General features: G+C 48.9%; 1 protein-coding gene across 2 annotated transcripts in view; it reads left to right on the forward strand.

Annotated features, from left to right (window-relative positions):
* ODAD3 (outer dynein arm docking complex subunit 3) overlaps positions 1 to 21,392 on the forward strand; it is a 125,962-nt gene that overhangs the window by 68,417 nt on the left and 36,153 nt on the right. For both annotated transcript variants that reach the window (XM_069604228.1, XM_069604229.1), the window contains 2 exons: positions 10,754 to 10,876; positions 16,360 to 16,503. In XM_069604228.1, coding sequence (XP_069460329.1) covers positions 10,754 to 10,876; positions 16,360 to 16,503 — 267 coding nt within the window. The remainder of the gene's footprint in view (positions 1 to 10,753; positions 10,877 to 16,359; positions 16,504 to 21,392) is intronic.

The raw sequence follows: 21,392 nt of genomic DNA on the forward strand, positions 1-21,392 counted from the left end.
TCCTCCTCACCTGAAGAAAGGACCTTCATTGTCTTCTTCTTCTTTCTTTCCTTGCCGTAGGTCCTCTTTTTTTTATTAGATATGGTCTACCGCAAAACGACGCCACAATGGTTTCCGAACAGTACCGGAAACCAGTAGCCCCGGATCCGCGATAACCAGGGGGAAAAAGCCAAGTAGGCAAAAAACCCTGAGACTCCTTGATGTCAGAGGATGGAGTCCCGATAAACTTCAGCGGAAGAGTTTGGTCTTCGAGGATCCACGGGAACCGGGCAGTAGGTGCGGACTTCACCCACAATGGAATCAGAGTTGTCTGCAGGCGAGGTGGACCAATGAAAGAGAAGGTATGAGGTCCAAGCATCCAGGGAGAGATCTAAGGTAAGTAACGTGGGGGGAGGAAGGCAGAATGGCAGGAGAAAGCCGCAATCCGTAACAATACGGAAACAGAGAGCCAGAGAGAAACAAGACGGGAGCCAAAGAAAGAAGGACTGTCCGCCAGAGAGGGACGGATGAGAGAAACAGAAGGAATGAAAGGGTCGGGAAGGGGCCCAAGGCAGGACAGGGGGGCTCAGCAGAGCCAAGAGAGAGCACTAGCGTATTAACCAGCAGTAAGGAGCTAGGTTGCAACGCGAGTTGCTCGAGGAGTGAGAGCCCTGATAACCCTGGCGGCAGCCATCTTGGGGAAGACTATCACGCAGCCAGGCGTTGCGGCTGTAACGTGGCAGAACATTTCAATAGCGGCCGAGCCTCCATCGAAACCAATGCTTTGTGAAAAAGGGGCGCATGACAGAGGGAGATTGTTCTCAAGGCTTTTTTCACACATCCACACTCCCCTACCTGGTCTCCCGTAGCTCCTGTTACCTTTACTTGGAGCATGTCACTGGTTCTTCCTGGAGTGTTAGGCTTCTGCATTCCCAGTGAACGCTTGTTCAGCTTCGCTCTTCTCTCTGTGTGGCCCTGCTGTGTCTATGCAGGCTTTCTGGGCAGACAGTATCTGTGTAGTTCTGAGACCACTCTCTCCACCTCCTCGAGGTCAGGCCACCGACTCCCGCATTCAAGCTTCCAGTTCGACTTGCTCTCCCTCGGCCATAGAAGGACTCTTCTGGTCTGTAACCAGCGTCCCCCCGGCATCTGGGTTGCTCCTTCAACATCCCATCTTCTCTCCCTGTTCGAATTTCCCGGGCTGACCAGGCTTTGCACCTGTTGGTCCCTTTTGTCATGATCCATAGAATGCGGCCTTTTTGGACTTCCTGGTCTCTGTCACAACGGGGCTTGCACTCCTTGGTACTTCCAACATGGCTGTCTAACGTGGTACGCTCTCCACCAGCCTCCACGTCAGATGTAGCTCATTCTACAAAGAGACCACGCCCCCATGGCCCCGTGCATCTCAACGCTACCGCTTGCAGTGGCTAGACGTGTGCTCCGTAGTTCCTTGTAACTAATCTCTTGTTTCCTGGTTCCCGGACCCTCGAATTGCCCCTCTTCCCTTCCTCCCTCCTTACTCTGCCTTGATTCCCGGATCTCGTGTACCGCCTCTGAGTACACCTCCCTCGTTTCCTGGACTTCCCGGAGACTTTGAGTACCCCTGGACGCTGAACGCATGCTGGAACCAGAAGAGGCTTGCGCAGGCTTGTACAAAACCTGATCCGTACGCAAGAAGGCTCCTTCCAAGAATTCCTGCAAGGATCGAAGTCCGGTGAGAAAGGGGGAAATCAGTGACACCTTTACTGAGTCCTTTTTTGATGTTTATCTTGTTGAGCTGGGACCTTCCCAGCATAGTACCATAGACCATCGTCAGGCTCAGTTGGGTATTCCTCTGGCCTTCTCAGGGCCATCTCGTCTCCGTTCTCTATGACTCCATGAATGATGTTTTTCTTCTCAGTACCTTCATGATACAAATCTTGTTTGGACTGAATGTCCATATTAATGCTATCTCTTCTTACAGGAAGAAGAGAAGGAGTATTGCAATAGCAGACAGTAGTACTGTCATCCTGAATCTCAAAAGATCTTAAGGGGTTCATAGTTTATAGGACACGAGGGTTAGGGTGTTCCATCATGGAACAGGAGTTCTTGTCCTCATAGAGGCCAGTCTCTCCCTGTGAGGTCCTCCCACGTGTTACCACCCCTACAGAGCCTCACGGGTAGCAGCCTCATCTCCCTAGCCTCACAAGAAAGGGCTCCACCTTGGGGAGAATTGATATGATCCCATGAATTGTCACATGTGGCAGCCACTACCGGGGCAGGATGCGCATCTGCACGTCACGTGATAGAACATGATGTGCATAATTCTTGCGTGCTCCCGCAACAGTTTTCCTGGGAGTTGTAGTACCGTAAGGCTGCCTCCACGGCAGCAGCCAAGGGGACCACGGCAGTGTGCAGGTCCTGCGAGTACCGCAGCTTGAGCATCCCCTAACATTACACCAACAATGCAGAGCCGCAGAAAAAAGGGAATGACCCTGACTGAGCAGGAAGTACCGTAGTAAATGGGGTTAAGGCAGGTTGCATATGGGCTCCCAGATTTTCTCCACCAGCTTGATTGCCACTTTACTGATTGCCTTAAGTACAGTGTAAGGACCCACATATTTGGGCAGTAGTTTTCATGAGACACTAAGTGGTATGTTTTTGGTAGATAACCAGACCTTAGGAGCAGGTAGGTACACTGTGGCGGGGACACAGTGTTTATCGGCCTGGTGTTTCATGGATGCCTGTGCTACTGACTTCTGCAATTGTATTTGCTCTTCCCTCTTGCTTCTCCACTCTTTTTGACTGCTTACTCTCTGTTCTCTCCTCCTCCCCCTTCCTTTTCCTATCTCCTCCCCTCCTCCCCTTACTTTCTTCTATGCACTTACTCTATCAGAATTGTCCTTGGACCTAGTATGATAGCAACCTCGTCTGTCTCCTCCCCCCCTTGGTTGCCCCCCCCCAGCACTATCTGAAATGTCATCAGGCCTAGTACGATAGTCGCTTGTTTTGTTCCTCCCCTCCGTTTCTTCACCCCTCTCCCTCACCTTTTGTTTTGCTCCGGCTCTACCGGAAATGTCAGGCCTAGTACTACGGCAGTCGCCTGTCTGTTTCCATTACCTTCCCACTCTCCCCCTCACTCCGTTCTTTATCAATGTCTTAGCTCTTGCACTATCTGAAATGTCGTCAGGCCGGGTATGATAGTTAATTTCACATCCTTACTGTTCATGACCTGTAAGAATGTCATTGTATTTTCCCTTGTTCTCTCCCTTGCCTTGAAGCGCTTTGAAACACATTGTGTATAGGGCCTATATAAATAAACTATCAAATCATATCGGCTAAGTGCTCCTGTACTTTTGCTTGGATCCAATGGAGATGTGTCGCAGTCTGTAGGGTCTCAATGTGATGAATCCTGCGGAATCCTCACGGAATCCTTGCCTAAAGTCTCCTGCTAGGTGGCCTGGGGAAGGCAGCCACTACCTGATCGTAACCAGAGGGGTGGTATTAGCCAGGTGGATCACCTGATAGGAGAAGGCCACCAAGGGAATAGGGTGACTCTGTTAGGAGAGACGCAGTATTTATCCTCTTCCGATGGTGAGGTTTCTCTGATACCAGAATACTTAATCGCGTGTTGTTGTAGTAGGGCTTCCCTTCCCAAGATTACCCACATTGTCAGCTCTGTAAACCCCTATGAAAAGCGTGGGAATAATGTATGCAAGAATCAGGGAATCAATACCACCACTTCTGATAATTTTAAGTCCACCTTAGGTTTGAATCATAAAACTAAGAGTCAACCATTAAACCCTTTGAAACCTTTTCCTGAAGTACATTTCATGAATCATTAAATCGGAGGGGATTTAATAATGTTGAAGTGAATGAGAACATTATGGACCTCAAGTCCCATAATGTCATATGTACCGGGACGAGGAAGAGGGACTCAGAATCTCAGAACTGTGGTGTGCGGTCTAGTGGTTATAATGACCCACACCTGAGCAGGACTTTTAAACATTTAAACCTCCCTCAGATGTGGGCCATTGAGGAGAAGCATTGGAAGCAGCAGTGTAAGCAGCTGAGGCAGGTCGAGTGAGATGGAACTGCCGCTGTATAGAAGCGGGATGCTGTATCGTGGAAGCAGCAGAGGTCGGAAGACTTGTCAAGTGCAGAGGACGCGCAGTGTGAAAAGCAGTACGAAGACTGGCAGTCACATGGCCGAGAGGAGCTCTCCTGGTCCTGTATGTGACCCCGGTGTGTGCCGTTCACAGGTGTGGGAGCGGAGTATCAAAGACTCCAACTTCAGGAGGTGCGAGCAAGGGAAATGTTACCGGAGCTGTCATTTGCTTCTGTGAGTCTTGGAAGGAGGAAGGAGTAGCAGCGGGTCCATTGGAGGTGCATGAAAAGGCAGGTGAATTGGCCTCTGTCACATAACCCCAGGGCACTCCAAGACAGACTGCTGACCCTCGATAAAGATTTTGAATACCAAACTATTGAATTGAATCCAATTAAGCGCAAGTTGAGGTGGATCTCCCCAAATTCTGCAAGCTCCTCAAGAGTTTACTTTTCACCTGTTTTCACCATGAGCAACAACGGACTAATACCAGAGCCGTATACCTGACATGTCCCAACACCATGGTCAGGCAAGGTCAGGCAATTACAGATTATTACACACATCTGACATCCATCACACTTCCCCGCATGGATAAAAGGCAGAGCAGGAAAGCACACTCTGAGCGATGAAAAAACACGAGGACGCAGCAGATCCAAGGTGGCGATTTAACACAAGGTGAACGGCAGCGTGACCGGAGAGGGTTGCAAGGAGGGAAGTACCCTTGACCTTAAGAAACCGTTACTTTTGCAAGCCTTGGAAAGTGAGAAGCCTAAGACCGGGAACTGAAACTGAACAAGCCTACACTGTTCATCAAAAGTATCCGGGATACTCCTGTGTCGATAACCCAGGCCGGGAGGAGTGATTGCCACTGTGGTACTGTCCTTGGCTCCTGCAAGAAAGCTGCGCAAGTAGAAGCAGCACAGCCGGTGAGTCAGAGAAACCAATACAAAATCAGCTTGTGTTTGAACCAAGGTTGCAAGCGGCAACATTGTATGAAGAAATCCACAAAGGACAGTGTTTGAAGCGCATGTGATGAGAGGCACGAACAAGTGGATACTAAAGGAGTGAATGTACTTGGAAAAAGCCAAACCAGATACCATGTACAAAGTGGTCCGGCGTCACGTGGGTGCTCAGTCGAAGGTCTCTGTTGGGTATACAACTGAATGGCAACTGCATTGAAAAAGAGGAACTTTGTATCAAAGTGGTCTTGTGACGGGTCAAGCTAAACCCGTGCACATTTGAAAGTCTTTGATAAGTATAAAGTGAACTGCAATTGGTCCGAGCCCAGCTGAGCGAGACTAATTGAATGTGAAGAAGGGATCTGTGCCCGGCTGATGGGAATCCGGGGTGAATAGTGAGTCACCCGAGAAGGAATATTTTTGGGGGATCCTAAAATAAAGGGGTCTGAGCCCGGCTGAGGGGGATTCAGGGAGAGACTCCCCAAATTATATAATTATAAGAAGAAAATAACTTTCTATTTTGTTTTGTACATCAGGTCCTTTGAATCAAGAGACTTTGATGGAAAAGAGACTTGAGCACAGTAGTGTGTGCTTGGCTCGAGTAAACCACCTTGCCCCGTGCTGAAAACGTGGGGAAGGGAGGCCAACGGCCCAAACATCCTGACTTATCATTTTGTGAACACTTCTTTCTTTTTCATATACATTAACCACACTATTTAAGTAGAAGTAAGGATTGGCAATAGGTTTCTTCGTATAGGCCCTTTTCTTTTGACAAGACTCCACTAGGATGCATTATTATTATTTGATGGTTGTAGCTTGCTCCCATCTGTAGATTTCGGTTTATATAGGTGTTGTTCGCCCCTTTGTGAAAGTTCTATAAACACCCTTGAACTGTGGTCACTTGTGTCTGTCTTTCTTCGATACCATGCCTTCCTTACAATAGTCATTAATGACATTCCTGGTGAAATATTTACTCTCCTCTCAGCTCCACTGTTTTTCCTAGCCCTCCAAACTCCCGCTCCGGATACAACATGGGGGATTTCCTCCAGAACTCAAACCCAAAATGCTAGGTCTCTCTGCTTCAACTCCTCCTTTACTAACCTGAAGATTTAATTCTTAGCATTTAACTTCAAAGCTTCCCTCCTTCATCTCCATTAACATCTTTCCCAGAGTGCTCAATGTTAACTCTGACTCCATCTCTACTCGGGCAGGTCTCAACAACATGGGCCTTTCATTCTGGAAGGTCCCAGCTCTCAAATCCTGCAGGAGCAGACGATGAGTCCCCCAGACCCCTTAGCCCGTTCCTCCCAACAACCCTTTAGTTAAAATTGCTGAGATGACCAGATGGGGGGAAAGGGGAAGTGGATAAAATAAAAAAGAACAGGTTCCTAGCGGTTGCCCTCTGACTTCAGAATCTTTCTCTTTCAGGAAACCTGAATTCCTCCACTCCTAGCCTCTCTATAATCATTTGGAATGGTGTTACTGTCTTGAAATGAGTCTCTACTGGCTATGTAGGCCTTCTTGAACTTTGTCTTTAACAGTTAAGATCCTTTAAGGAGGCAGTCTCTATTCTGCTCAGTCTCACAAAACGTTCTCTCAGCAAGACCGATTACAAGGTTAACTTCCCTTTCAAACGTCTTATTTCTTCTCTACAATGATCTTCTACTCTGTAGTTCCTTCTTTACTATTAGTCAGTCCTACATTGAAATCTGTTTTTTTCAGTAGATTACCTTTTCCCTCTTAAACTCTAGATTTCTTTTTCTGGTAACTTCCTCTGGTTGCTCTGGTTGTGTTGGTTTTGTATTGCAGAATATGATTTGGACCTTTTTCGTTCACCTTTGCACAAATAAACTTTTTACAACTTTTGCTTTTGAGTACTTACTTGTTCTGGCGCTGAAACTACGGATGCTTCATTCATGTTGCCGTGCGCAAGGAAACAATTGCTTTCCTTCTATCCCATACCCGCGTGCACCTTTAATGGAATTGAAGCTCAGTTAAAATAATTTCTCACCGTGCTGCTTCTTCTCTGACACGACTCGCTCAGCACGGCTGTCTATTATTATTGCACCACAGGGAAACGACTAACACTGTAAACAAAAGGCGTGCTTCCAACATCTGCGTGCTGTTAGGCAGAAACCTGTGCAGTTCCCTTAGGGACCACTGCAAAAGATTTAAGACTACAGGTGGTTGGCAGTAAACCCACTTGGTAGAAGTCTGTACCACACAGATTCACTTGGTAGCTGTGGCTGAGCAGTCCGACTTCCCTCAAGAAGAGTTAGGCAGTATACAGAGCATACAAAATAGGTACAGAAATACAGTAGCACAAGCAAACACTGACCAGAGCTTGGGTGTAAAAGTATATAATTATTTATTTAACACACACTTCTAAAACACACTAGCACTAAATTGGTAAGATAAGTTCAAAACACAATCACTATTATCATATGTACATCCCTGATTACTTGTTGGACAAGTCTTAGTTAACACCACTTATTTCCAGACAGAGGTGAGCGCTTAACGTTCGATGGCACTCCAACAAGTTAAATAAAAAGGGAGGGAAAAGCAGAATTATGTAAGCCTACACACTAAACACTTTTTAAAGAACCACAGCAAGTTTAGGAAGGCACAGTCTACTGGTGAGCGAGGAAGTTTAGTTTAGATGCCAGGGCCACTTTCAAGGGAGCCGGGCGGAAGCTGCCCAAGATCAGACAGTTACACAGAGTCTTCGAAGTTTGTGGAGGCAGTTCGAAAAAGGTTTAGTTCAGTGTAGGAAAGTTAGCTAAGGTGTCCCAGGCTAACCCAGGTTCGAGAGACGAGGATTTAATTTGCCCCGTTCAATCGGTTGCAAGGGAAGCCAGGCGGAACACAGTACCTTAAATGGAGAGGATCCTCCAGCGGGGGCAGTTGTTCCTGGCAGCGGGTGCAAGTCGCTGCGTCGTCCAGAGGAAGAGAAGATCTCGTCGTGGAGGAAAGATGAAGGTCGTTGCACTGCCAGGGAAGAAACCAGCCGCGGAGTTCTCCGGTACAAAGGTACTACCCTTTCAGTTCGCGGTAGTGGTGAAAACCTGGTATCCCGGTTGCCGGGGTGCTTGGCACAGGCAAGGCGGCCACAAGATGCTCCAGGAAGGCGAAAAGAAGGTAGACTGGTTATCCCCACCAGTCGAAGGAAGAAGACTCTCCGGGCTGGAGATCTCCTCTGTCGTTGGGAAAAGTGGTGAGACAGTTCAGCAGGGCTCCACCGGTGGTGTCGTCGTTGCAGGCTGGCTCAGCTTCTCCCTCCTCGGATTCTTAGGTCCTGTGGCGACTTCTGAAGTTCCAGTCCTCAAAGCCCTGCTTTTATGCAGCACACCCCCATTCACTCAGCCTAGCTGTCAATCAAACATGCTAAGTGGTGAGCCGGCCGGCTCACCACTTGGGCCAATCACACAAGAGTGCGACTTGAGTTACCAAGGTAACTCAGTCCAGAGTCCCTAAACCTCCTCCCACACCCCCTGTGGTACCCAGACAGAGTGGCACCACTTTTGGAGGCTTCTGTGGAGAAGCCCGCCAAAAGGTGGAACAAAGGGCTCGACTTGGGTTGGAGTCACAGAAGAGAACACAAACGCCATTTTAGAATCGAGTTCTGGCAAAAAATACCAACCGGCGAATTAATATTAAATAAATAAACCGGCGATATGTTCGAGGCTATAAGAATTAAATAATTAAAGTTGGTAGCCTCGAACAATGGGAAAATCCCATAGAGATATATTTGCGGTCGAATATAAAAAGTAGTATCCACTGCCACCAGCCAAAACTCGATCAGGGGGGACGGAGACGTGCCCCCTCGAACAACAGACCCTGGGGCAATCGAATTGCCCCGACTAGTACGTCCACAATATGATGGTTTGTGCTGGTTTCTGTTCATAATTTGGGACTAGCAAAGCCAATGGTGACTTTACATGCCCTGGGAGACAGTAGTCAGTCCGAGGGTATGGAGTCTATGTTGGGGGGTCGCTACGACATCCCTGGGTTACGGCACGGAGTGTGCTGTGTAACCCACACCAAAAAAACACATGAGACCCTATGGAGTAAAAGACGCCATAGCCCATAAAACACATGGAAAGTTAAAGGAACACCTCAAATCATGTCTAAGAGTGGGAGCAAAAGAATCTCACTCTTAGCAGGAGAGAAAAAAATAAACCCCAAAAATCCAGCAAAGCTGCTGGGGGACTCACTAGGTTTGGGAAATTAGCCTTACAGAGCATTCTCCCTAACACGTGCTCATGCAGGTCCTTTCTTCTAGTATATACTCGCAAAGGACTCTTGCGTCTGTACTGTCTTCGCTTCTTAACTAACGTAGCATTCAAGTCCAGCATATACACTTGTTATGCTCTGCCGATTGCTTTCTATTTAACTGAAACGCGTTTAAATGTACTGTAAATGCTATTAACAACGTTGCTCAGTCTTTTCACCCAAATATTAGGTTAAACTATATACAGTCTGAACCTTCAGTTTCTTCATTTCTTTTCATGGAAAGATTACGCTTTAAATGATCTCAGCACTTATTTGAATTCTGCAGCTTTTCAGAGATGACAGGAGATTTTTAGTAAGATCTTCAGTTTTTCCCTTGTTAATTACTGGAGCTCTGGTTTCTGTGACCTTCATTGGACTTGCCAGGAATGAAAGGCAGTTTAGAATCTTCCTTAGATTCCAAACTGCATCACAGTCACCCCTGAGCCGATCATTGCTTCTCTACTATGTCACCATTTTGAATTGAGATTACTCCTACACCCTGTAAGGCAAAGTTAAGGAAAAGATATTCTTCCCACACTTAAAAATTAACTTTGGCTCTTGCACCTTCCCTGCACAAAACACCATCTTTCCTAACCCAGCATTTTGTTCTAGCAAAGTAATTTAATGGGAACCTGAAAAATGTTCCAATGAGCGGTAATGTAAATGGAAGGCCTAAAAGCCTTGAATAAGATTTTAACACCTTCCATTGACACCACGGATCATTTTCAATCATTTGTCTGGTGGAGCGGAGGGGTGGAACACAACGTGCGTTTCCGCAGCCTCCCTTCTTCTCCACCATATAAATGCTCCAGCATTTGCGCCTGCATGGATTTTCATGCCAGTGTAAATGCTGGAGATCCCTATGGAGTCCACCAGATTTGTGTACCAGCATAAAGCAAGTGGACACCATAGGGATCAATTCTACTCACTGCCCAACCTGATTGCCTGGCAGGCAGCATTTATTTGTAGTTGTGAACACTGTTTAGTATGCATTCATGGTAAGCAGTGATTACAATGAAAATTAAACGCTGTCCGGCATGAAAGCATGTCGGTCAATGTTTAATAGTAATTGTACATGCCACTGGGTTTAAGCGCACCAACACTTTGGGAATTGGAAAGAGCCAACATGTAGGACTAATATCGGTTATTTAGAGCTACGAAGCTGTGCTATCCAAGGTATTATTGTTTTGTTAAGGTTGGAGGTACAGCTGATGTCTGATAGTCCCAATGGACAGTTATTGGAAAAGACCTTTCTTTGTGAATCTCATATTCCAAGGGCAGACTTGCTTGGTCCACCCTGCTGCCTGTGAAAGTGTAACCATTGTTTCTGGCCATTTGCTACAGACTCATTACAAATGGCACTGCTATATTGGCCATGGACTGGACATCCTCCCATCTGACACCTTTGCAGCACAGACAAGGGCACTGTCTTACATTCATTGTCTCTTTTCTGGTTCAGGTGGAGCTCCAGAAGCATGAAGAGATCATCTACCGTGAAAGACGGGAGCGAGAGCAGATCCTGCAGGATTACAAGAAGCAGGCTGAGGAGAGGAAGGCTATCGCCGAGCGGGCCGAGAGACGGGTAAGTAGCCACGGAACAGCTGTCGTGGTGTGGTGCTGTGTCTGGGTACGGTGACATGAAGTGCTTGAGTGAGTGATGGTACGGTGTCGTGGCCAAGTGATGGGTAAAGAGGCTTGAGCTAGACTGAGTAACTGTTAAGATGACATGAGGTAAGGACAACACACATCATGCCAAAAGACAGGTAAGAGAGCAGGCCAACACCAAATGAAAAAGGTAAGAGTGCTGTGAGGTTGTGGCAGGAGGAGAATGACACACAGGAGGCATGCTTTGGGGCAAAGACGTTTATTTTGTACCAAATGAAAGAGGGAAGCTAACTCTAAGAGGGGTTTCCCTGCTTCAAATAAAACTAAGGAAATGTCAGAATGTCTGTAACTAAAAAGTCCACCATCCCATGTCAAGATCGTACTTCTAACCCTCACACGTATAACAAAACTAAAATGGATTTGTCTCTTCAGGGCCCAGAAGAATTACCCGCTTCTTCTGGACAGTATGATTTGCAAAGATCGGGGGGAATCTCGCCCTTCTTCAGGCCTTTCTCAGGCTCCTCTTTGCGATTCACTGTGATCGGGGGGAATCTCGCCCTTCTTCAGGCCTTTCTCAGGCTCCTCTTTGTGATTCACTGTGTGATCGGGGGGAATGGCTCTCTTCCCCAGGCCTTTCTCAGGCTCCTCTTTGTGATTCACTGTGTGATCGTGGGGGGGGAATGGCTCTCTTCCCGAGGCCTTTCTCAGGCTCCTCTTTGCGATTCACTCTGATCGGGGGGAATCTCGCCCTTCTTCATGCCTTTCTCAGGCTCCTCTTTGCGATTCACTGTGTGATCGGGGGGGAATGGCTCTCTTCCCGAGGCCTTTCTCAGGCTCCTCTTTGCGATTCACTGTGTGATCGGGGGGGAATGGCTCTCTTCCCCAGGCCTTTCTCAGGCTCCTCTTTGTGATTCATTGTGTGATCGGGGGGGGGGGGGAATGGCTCTCTTCCCGAGGCCTTTCTCAGGCTCCTCTTTGCGATTCACTGTGATCGGGGGGAATCTTGCCCTTCTTCAGGCCTTTCTCAGGCTCCTCTTTGCGATTCACTGTAATCGGGGGGAATCTCGCCCTTCTTCAGGCCTTTCTCAGGCTCCTCTTTGCGATTCACTGTGTGATCGGGGGGAATCTCGCCCTTCTTCAGGCCTTTCTCAGGCTCCTCTTTGTGATTCACTGTGTGATCGGGGGGGAATGGCTCTCTTCCCCAGGCCTTTCTCAGGCTCCTCTTTGCGATTCACTGTATGATCGGGGGGAATGGCTCTCTTCCCCAGGCCTTTCTCAGGCTTCTCTTTGCGATTCACTGGGTGATCGGGGGAATGGCTCTCTTCCCCAGGCCTTTCTCAGGCTCCTCTTTGCGATTCACTGTGTGATGGGGGGGGAATGGCTCTCTTCCTGAGGCCTTTCTCAGGCTCCTCTTTGCGATTCACTGTGTGATTGGGGGGAATGGCTCTCTTCCCCAGGCCTTTCTCAGGCTCCTCTTTGCGATTCACTGTGTGAGCAGGGGCAATGGCTCTCTTACCGAGGCCTTTCTCAGGCTCCTCTTTGCGATTTACTGTGTGATGAGGGGGGGGGGGGGGAATGGCTCTCTTCCCGAGGCCTTTCTCAGGCTCCTCTTTGTGATTCAATGTGTGATCAGGGGGGAATGGCTCTCTTCCCGAGGCCTTTCTCAGGCTCCTCTTTGCGATTCACTCTGATCGGGGGGAATCTCGCCCTTCTTCATGCCTTTCTCAGGCTCCTCTTTGCGATTCACTGTGTGATCGGGGGGGGAATGGCTCTCTTCCCAAGGCCTTTCTCAGGCTCCTCTTTGCGATTCACTGTGTGATCGGGGGGGAATGGCTCTCTTCCCCAGGCCTTTCTCAGGCTCCTCTTTGTGATTCATTGTGTGATCGGGGGGGGGGGAATGGCTCTCTTCCCGAGGCCTTTCTCAGGCTCCTCTTTGCAATTCACTGTGTAATCGGGGGGAATCTCGCCCTTCTTCAGGCCTTTCTCAGGCTCCTCTTTGCGATTCACTGTGTGATCGGGGGGAATCTCGCCCTTCTTCAGGCCTTTCTCAGGCTCCTCTTTGCGATTCACTGTGTGATCGGGGGGGAATGGCTCTCTTCCCCAGGCCTTTCTCAGGCTCCTCTTTGCGATTCACTGTGTGATCGGGGGGAATGGCTCTCTTCCCCAGGCCTTTCTCAGGCTTCTCTTTGCGATTCACTGGGTGATCGGGGGAATGGCTCTCTTCCCCAGGCCTTTCTCAGGCTCCTCTTTGCGATTCACTGTGTGATGGGGGGGGAATGGCTCTCTTCCTGAGGCCTTTCTCAGGCTCCTCTTTGCGATTCACTGTGTGATTGGGGGGAATGGCTCTCTTCCCCAGGCCTTTCTCAGGCTCCTCTTTGCGATTCACTGTGTGAGCAGGGGCAATGGCTCTCTTACCGAGGCCTTTCTCAGGCTCCTCTTTGCGATTTACTGTGTGATGAGGGGGGGGGGGAATGGCTCTCTTCCCGAGGCCTTTCTCAGGCTCCTCTTTGTGATTAAATGTGTGATCAGGGGGGAATGGCTCTCTTCCCGAGGCCTTTCTCAGGCTCCTCTTTGTGATTCAATGTGTGATCGGGGGGGGGGGGGGGGCGTGGCTCTCTTCCCGGGGCCTTTCTCAGGCTCCTCTTTGCGATTCACTGTGTGATCGGGGGGGAATGGCTCTCTTCCCAAGGCCTTTCTCAGGCTCCTCTTTGCGATTCACTGTGTGATCGGGGGGAATGGCTCTCTTCCCCAGGCCTTTCTCAGGCTCCTCTTTGCGATTCACTGTGTGATCGGGGGAATGGCTCTCTTCCCCAGGCCTTTCTCAGGCTCCTCTTTGCGATTCACTGTGTGGTCGGGGGGAATGGCTCTCTTCCCCAGGCCTTTCTCAGGCTCCTCTTTGCGATTCATTGTGTGATGGGGGGGGGAATGGCTCTCTTCCCGAGGCCTTTCTCGGGCTCCAATTTGTGATTCACTGTGTGATCGGGGGGCAATGGCTCTCTTCCCAAGACCTTTCTCAGGCTCCTCTTTGCGATTCACTGTGTGATCGGGGGGAATGGCTCTCTTCTCCAGGCCTTTCTCAGGCTCCTCTTTGCGATTCACTGTGTGATGGGGGGGGGGGGGAATGACTCTCTTCCCCAGGCCTTTCTCAGGCTCTTCTTTGCGATTCACTGTGTGATCGGGGGGAATGGCTCTCTTCCCCAGGCCTTTTTCAGGCTTCTCTTTGCGATTCACTGTGTGATCGGGGGAATGGCTCTCTTCCCCAGGCCTTTCTCAGGCTCCTCTTTGCGATTCACTGTGTGATGGGGGGGAATGGCTCTCTTCCGAGGCCTTTCTCAGGCTTCTCTTTGCGATTCATTGTGTGATCGTGGGGAATGGCTCTCTTCCCCAGGCCTTTCTCAGGCTCCTCTTTGCGATTCACTGTGTGATGGGGGGGAATGGCTCTCTTCCTGAGGCCTTTCTCAGGCTCCTCTTTGCGATTCACTCTGTGATTGGGGGGAATGGCTCTCTTCCCCAGGCCTTTCTCAGGCTCCTCTTTGCGATTCACTGTGTGAGCAGGGGGAATGGCTCTCTTCCCGAGGCCTTTCTCAGGCTCCTCTTTGCGATTTACTGTGTGATGAGGGGGGGGGGATGGCTCTCTTCCCGAGGCCTTTCTCAGGCCCCTCTTTGTGATTCAATGTGTGATCGGGGGGAATGGCTCTCTTCCCAAGGCCTTTCTCAGGCTCTTCTTTGCTATTCACTGTGTGATCGGGGGGAATGGCTCTCTTCCCCAGGCCTTTCTCAGGCTCCTCTTTGTGATTCACTGTGTGATGGGGGGGAATGGCTCTCTTCCCGAGGCCTTTCTCAGGCTCCTCTTTGCGATTCACTGTGATGGGGGGGGGGGGGAATCTCGCCCTTCTTCAGGCCTTTCTCAGGCTCCTCTTTGCGATTCACTGTGTGATGGGGGGGGAATGGCTCTCTTCCCGAGGCCTTTCTCAGGCTCCTCTTTGCGATTCACTTTGTGATCGGGGGGAATGGCTCTCTTCCCCAGGCCATTCTCAGGCTTCTCTTTGCGATTCACTGTGTGATCGGGGGAATGGCTCTCTTCCCCAGGCCTTTCTCAGGCTCCTCTTTGCGATCACTGTGTGATGGGGGGAATGGCTCTCTTCCTGAGGCCTTTCTCAGGCTCCTCTTTGCGATTCACTGTGTGATCGGGGGAATGGCTCTCTTCCCCAGGCCTTCCTCAGGCTCCTCTTTGCGATTCACTTTGTGATCGGGGGAATGGCTTTCTTCCCCAGGCCTTTCTCAGGCTTCTCTTTGCGATTCACTGTGTGATCGGGGGAATGGCTCTCTTCCCCAGGCCTTTCTCAGGCTCCTCTTTGCGATCACTGTGTGATGGGGGGGAATGGCTCTCTTCCCGAGGCCTTTCTCAGGCTCCTCTTTGCGATTCACTGTGTGATCGGGGGGAATGGCTCTCTTCCCGAGGCCTTCCTCAGGCTTCTCTTTGCGATGCATTGTGTGATCGTGGGGAATGGCTCTCTTCCCCAGGCCTTTCACAGGCTCCTCTTTGCGATTCACTGTGTGATGGGGGGGGAATGGCTCTCTTCCCCAGGCCTTTCTCAGGCTCCTCTTTGCGATTCACTGTGTGAGCAGGGGGTGGGGGGGGGATGGCTCTCTTCCCGAGGCCTTTCTCAGGCTCCTCTTTGCGATTTACTGTGTGATGAGGGGGGTGGGGGGATGGCTCTCTTCCCGAGGCCTTTCTCAGGCCCCTTTTTGTGATTCAATGTGTGATGGGGGGGGAATGGCTCTCTTCCCGAGGCCTTTCTCAGGCTCCTATTTGTGATTCAATGTGTGATGGGGGGGAGGGGGGTTGGCTCTCTTCCCGAGGCCTTTCTCAGGCTTCTCTTTGAGATTCATTGTGTGATCGTGGGGAATGGCTCTCTTCCCGAGGCCTTTCTCAGGCTCCTCTTTGCGATTCACTGTGTGATGGGGGGAATGGCTCTCTTCCCCAGGCCTTTCTCAGGCTCCTCTTTGCGATTCACTGTGTGATCGGGGGGAATGGCTCTCTTCCCGAGGCCTTTCTCAGGCTCCTCTTTGCGATTTACTGTGTGATCAGGGCGTGGGGGGGATGGCTCTCTTCCCCAGGTCTTTTTCAGGCTTCTCTTGGCGGTTCACTGGACAGCCCTTGTGTACTCTCCTGCCAGGGGCTGTCCTTCTCATATACTGGTCCCAGACCCCCTTGTATTAACTTCCTATCTGTGTGTTCCAGACCCCTTTGTATTGGTTTGCTGAAAATATGTTGTATGGGGCCACTTTGAACATTCATTTCAGGGCCTCTGCTTGTTTCCGGCCCACCCAGGGTGGCTTGGATCATGTGGGGGGTTCAGGAAGGTAGTATGCTCCATCATTGGTTCTCTTTTGATTCTGGTCTTTCCCCCCTGACATTGAGTCTTTCCCCCCTGACATTGAGTCTTTGGGTTTCAGGCGCAAAGAGTAGTTCTGCAGCCCGAGGACTCGGCCACAGACCCTCAACGCAACACCAATGGCGTCCAGGAGGAGAAGATCATAAGTACCTTCGAGGAAGCCTTCCAGCGCATCAAGGAGGCCACAGGGGTGACGGACACACAGGTACAGTGCGTGCGTGTGTGTATCAAGGAGGCCACAGGGGTGACGGACACACGTGCGTGTGTGTGTGTGTGTGTGTGTGTGTGTGAGATGTGGAGCCTTTTTAATTGATATCCAGAGCCAACACATACAGGCTGCATACAGAGCAGCCATCTCCTGTCAACTCAACAGCCCAGTCTGCAGTGCTTATGGCAGCCGCCTGAAAGGGCCGAGCCTCTGTTCAATGGATGTGAAGCTTGCACTGCTGCTGTCTGTGCATCTATCTGTTTGCATAAAGCTTGCACTGCTGCTGTCTGTGTATCTATCTGTTTGCATAAAGCTTGCACTGCTACTGTCTGTGCATGTATTTGTTTTATGAAGCTTGCACTGCTGCTGTCTGTGCATGTATTTGTTTTTATGAAGCTTGCACTGCCGCTTTCTGTGCACCTATCTGTTTTTATGAAGCTTGCACTGCTGCTGTCTGTGTATCTATCTGTTTGCATAAAGCTTGCACTGCTGCTGTCTGTGCATGTATTTGTTTTTATGAAGCGTGCACTGCCGCTTTCTGTGCACCGATCTGTTTTTATGAAGCTTGCACTGCTGCTGTTTTTGCTGTGGCTCTCGCGGATGTGTTTATGGTGGGGGCTTGCACTGTGTCTGCCTGTGCTGTTCCTCTGTTGTGTATGAGTAAAGCGTGCACTACGTCTACGGCAGCATGCAATACTGCTCCCCATGTGCATGTTTCCCTCTTGCTGCCCGTGTGAGGTGAGTGCAGACTGCTGCAGTCCATGCTATCGCTGTTCGAGGTGTGTTGTGGAAGCATTGCCCGTCTGATGTGTGTGCCTGGGGTGGGAGGGTGTGCATGATCACCGCGTTCCCTGTTCCTGGCATAGGAAGCATGCATTCCTACTGCCCATGCATCTCTTCACCCTCTGCGCATGTCTGTGATGTGCCACTTCTCTGCTAGGAAGCTTGCACCGCTGTGGCCTTTGATCTACCTGTTCTGTATGAATGAAGGAAGCTTGCACTCCTGTGGCCTTTGCTCTACCTGTTCTGTATGAATGAAGGAAGCTTGCACTGCTGTGGTCTTTGCTCTACCTGTTCTGTATGAATGAATGAATGAATGAATGAAGGAAGGAAGCTTGCACCGCTTTAGTCTTTGCTCTAAGTGTTCTTTATGTATGAAGGAAGCTTGCACCGCTGTAGCCTTTGCTCTTCCTGTTTTGTATGAATGAAGGAAGCTTGCACTGCTGTAGTCTTTGCTCTTCCTGTTTTGTATGAATGAAGGAAGCTTGCACCGCTGTGGCCTTTGCTCTTCCTGTTTTGTATGAATGAAGGACGCTCTTCCTGTTTTGTATGAATGAAGGAAGCTTGCACCGTTGTGGCCTTTGCTCTTCCTGTTTTGTATGAATGAAGTAAGCTTGCACTGCTGTAGTCTTTGCTCTTCCTGTTTTGCCTGAATGAAGTAAGCTTGCACTGCTGTGGCCTTTGCTCTTCCTGTTTTGTATGAATCAAGGAAGCTTGCACTGCTGTAGCCTTTGCTCTTCCTGTTTTGTATGAATGAAGGAAGCTTGCACTGCTGTGGCGTTTGCTCTACATGTTCTGTATGAATAAAGGAAGCTTGCACTGCTTTAGTCTTTCCTCTACCTGTTCTGTATGAATAAAGGAAGCTTGCACTGCTGTGGCCTTTGCTCTACCTGTTCTGTATGAATAAAGGACGCTTGCACTGCTTTAGTCTTTCCTCTACCTGTTCTGTATGAATAAAGGAAGCTTGCACTGCTGTAGTCTTTGCTCTGCATGTTCTGTATGAATGAAGGAAGCTTGCACTGCTGTAGTCTTTGCTCCGCCTGTTCTGTATGGATGAAGGAAGCTTGCACTGCTGTAGTCTTTCCTCTACCTGTTCTGTATGAAAGAAGGAAGCTTGCACTGCTGTGGCCTTTTCTCTACCTGTTCTGTATGAATGAAGGAAGCTTGCACTGCTGTAGTCTTTGCTCTACCTGTTATGTATGTATGAATGAAGGACGCTTGCACTGCTCTAGTCATGCTCTCCCTGTTCTGTATGAAGGAAGCATGCACTGCTGTAGTCTTTCCTCTACCTGTTCTGTATGAAAGAAGGAAGCTTGCACTGCTGTGGCCTTTGCTCTACCTGTTCTGTATGAATGAAGGAAGCTTGCACTGCTGTAGTCTTTCCTCTACCTGTTCTGTATGAAAGAAGGAAGCTTGCACTGCTGTGGCCTTTGCTCTACCTGTTCTGTATGAATGAAGGAAGCTTGCACTGCTGTAGTCTTTGCTCTACTTGTTATGTATGTATGAATGAAGGACGCTTGCACTGCACTAGTCATGCTCTCCCTGTTCTGTATGAAGGACGCTTGCACTGCTGTAGTTTTTCCTCTACCTGTTCTGTATGAAAGAAGGAAGTTTGCACTGCTGTGGCCTTTGATCTACCTGTTCTGTATGAATGAAGGAAGCTTGCACTGCTGTGGCCTTTGCTCTACCTGTTCTGTATGAATGAATGAATGAAGGAAGCTTGCACTGCTGTGGTCTTTGCTCTACCTGTTTTGTATGAATGAATGAATGAATGAATGAAGGAAGCTTGCACCGCTGTAGTCTTTGCTCTAAGTGTTCTTTATGTATGTATGAAGGAAGCTTGCACCGCTGTAGCCTTTTCTCTTCCTGTTTTGTATGAATGAAGGAAGCTTGCACTGCTGTGGCCTTTGATCTACCTGTTCTGTATGAATGACTGAATGAAGGAAGCTTGGACTGCTGTAGTCTTTGCTCTTCCTGTTTTGTATGAATGAAGGAAGCTTGCACCGCTGTGGCCTTTGCTCTTCCTGTTTTGTATGAATGAAGGACGCTCTTCCTGTTTTGTATGAATGAAGGAAGCTTGCACCGTTGTGGCCTTTGCTCTTCCTGTTTTGTATGAATGAAAGAAGCTTGGACCGCTGTGGCCTTTGCTCTACCTGTTCCGTATGAATGAGTGAAGGAAGCTTGCACTGCTTTAGTCTTTCCTCTACCTGTTCTGTATGAATGAAGGAAGCTTGCACCGCTGTGGCCTTTGCCCTACCTGTTCCGTATGAATGAATGAATGAAGGAAGCTTGCACTGCTGTGGCCCTTGCTCTACCTGTTCTGTATGAATGAAGGAAGCTTGCACTGCTGTAGTCTTTCCTCTACCTGTTCTGTATGAATGAAGGAAGCTTGCACCGCTGTGGCCTTTGATCTACCTGTTCTTTATGAATGAAGGAAGCTTGCACCGCTGTGGCCTTTGCTCTACCTGTTCTGTATGAATGAATGAAGGAAGCTTGCACTGCTTTAGTCTTTCCTCTACCTGTTCTGTATGAATGAAGGACGCTTGCACCGCTGTGGCCTTTGATCTACCTGTTCTGTATGAATAAAGGAAGCTTGCACTGCTGTAGTCTTTGCTCTGCCTGTTCTGTATGAATGAAGGAAGCTTGCAGCGCTGTAGTCTTTGCTCTGCATGTTCTGTATGAATGAAGGAAGCGTGCACTGCTGTGGCGTTTGCTCTACCTGTTCTCTATGAATAAAGGAAGCTTGCACTGCTGTGACCTTTGTTCTTCCTGTTCTGTATGAATGAAGGAAGCTTGCACTGCTGTGGCGTTTGCTCTACCTGTTCTGTATGAATAAAGGAAGCTTGCACTGCTGTAGTCTTTGCTCTACCTGTTCTGTATGAATGAATGAAGGAAGCTTGCAGTGCTGCAGTATTTACTCTACCTGTTCTGTATGAATGAAGGAAGCTTGCACCGCTGTGGCCTTTGATCTACCTGTTGTGTATGAAGAACGTTTGCACTGCTGTGGCCTTTGCTCTACCTGTTCTCTATGGATGAAGGAAGCTTGCACTGCTGTGGCGTTTGCTCTACCTGTTCTGTATGAATAAAGGAAGCTTGCACTGGTGTAGTCTTTGCTCTACCTGTTCTGTAGGAATGAATGAATGAAGGAAGCTTGCAGTGCTGCAGTATTTGCTCTACCTGTTCTGTATGAATGAAGGAGGCTTGCACTGCTGTAGCCTTTGCTCTACCTGTTCTGTATGGATGAAGGAAGCTTGCACTGCTGTGGCGTTTGCTCTACCTGTTCTGTATGAATAAAGGAAGCTTGCACTGCTGTAGTCTTTGCTCTACCTGTTCTGTATGAATGAATGAATGAATGATTGATTGAATGAATGAATGAATGAATGCATGAAGGAAGGAAGCTTGCACTGCTGTGGCCTTTGCTCTACCTGTTCTGTATGAATGAAGGAAGCTTGCACTGCTGTGGCCTTTGCTCTGCCTGTTCTCTATGAATGAGGGATGTTTGCACTGCTGTAGCCTTTGCTCTTCCTGTTCTGTATGAATGAAGGAAGCTTGCACTGCTGTGGTCTTTGCTCTACCCGTTCTGTATGAATGAATGAAGAAAGGAAGCTTGCACTGCTGTGGTCTTTGCTCTACCCGTTCTGTATGAATGAATGAAGAAAGGAAGCTTGCACTGCTGTAGACTTTGCTCTTCCTGTTTTGTGTGAATGAAGGAAGCTTGCACTGCTGTGGCCTTTGATTTACCTGTTCTGTATGTATGTATGTATGCATGTATGTATGTATGTATGAATGAATGAATGAATGAATGAATGCATGAAGGAAGGAAGCTTGCACTGCTGTGGCCTTTGCTCTACCTGTTCTGTATGAATGAAGGAAGCTTGCACTGCTGTGGCCTTTGCTCTGCCTGTTCTCTATGAATGATTGAAGGAAGCTTGCAGTGCTGTGGCCTTTGCTCTGCCTGTTCTCTATGAATGAAGGAAGCTTGCACTGCTGTAGCCTTTGCTCTTCCTGTTCTGTATGAATGAAGGAAGCTTGCACTGCTGTGGTCTTTGCTCTACCTGTTCTGTATGAATGAATGAAGGAAGGAAGCTTGCACTGCTGTGGTCTTT

Source organism: Ambystoma mexicanum, chromosome 3q (genome assembly GCF_040938575.1).
Source record: "Ambystoma mexicanum isolate Mex_15411 chromosome 3q, UKY_AmexF1_1, whole genome shotgun sequence".
In the NCBI taxonomy this organism is placed as follows: Eukaryota; Metazoa; Chordata; class Amphibia; order Caudata; family Ambystomatidae; genus Ambystoma; species Ambystoma mexicanum.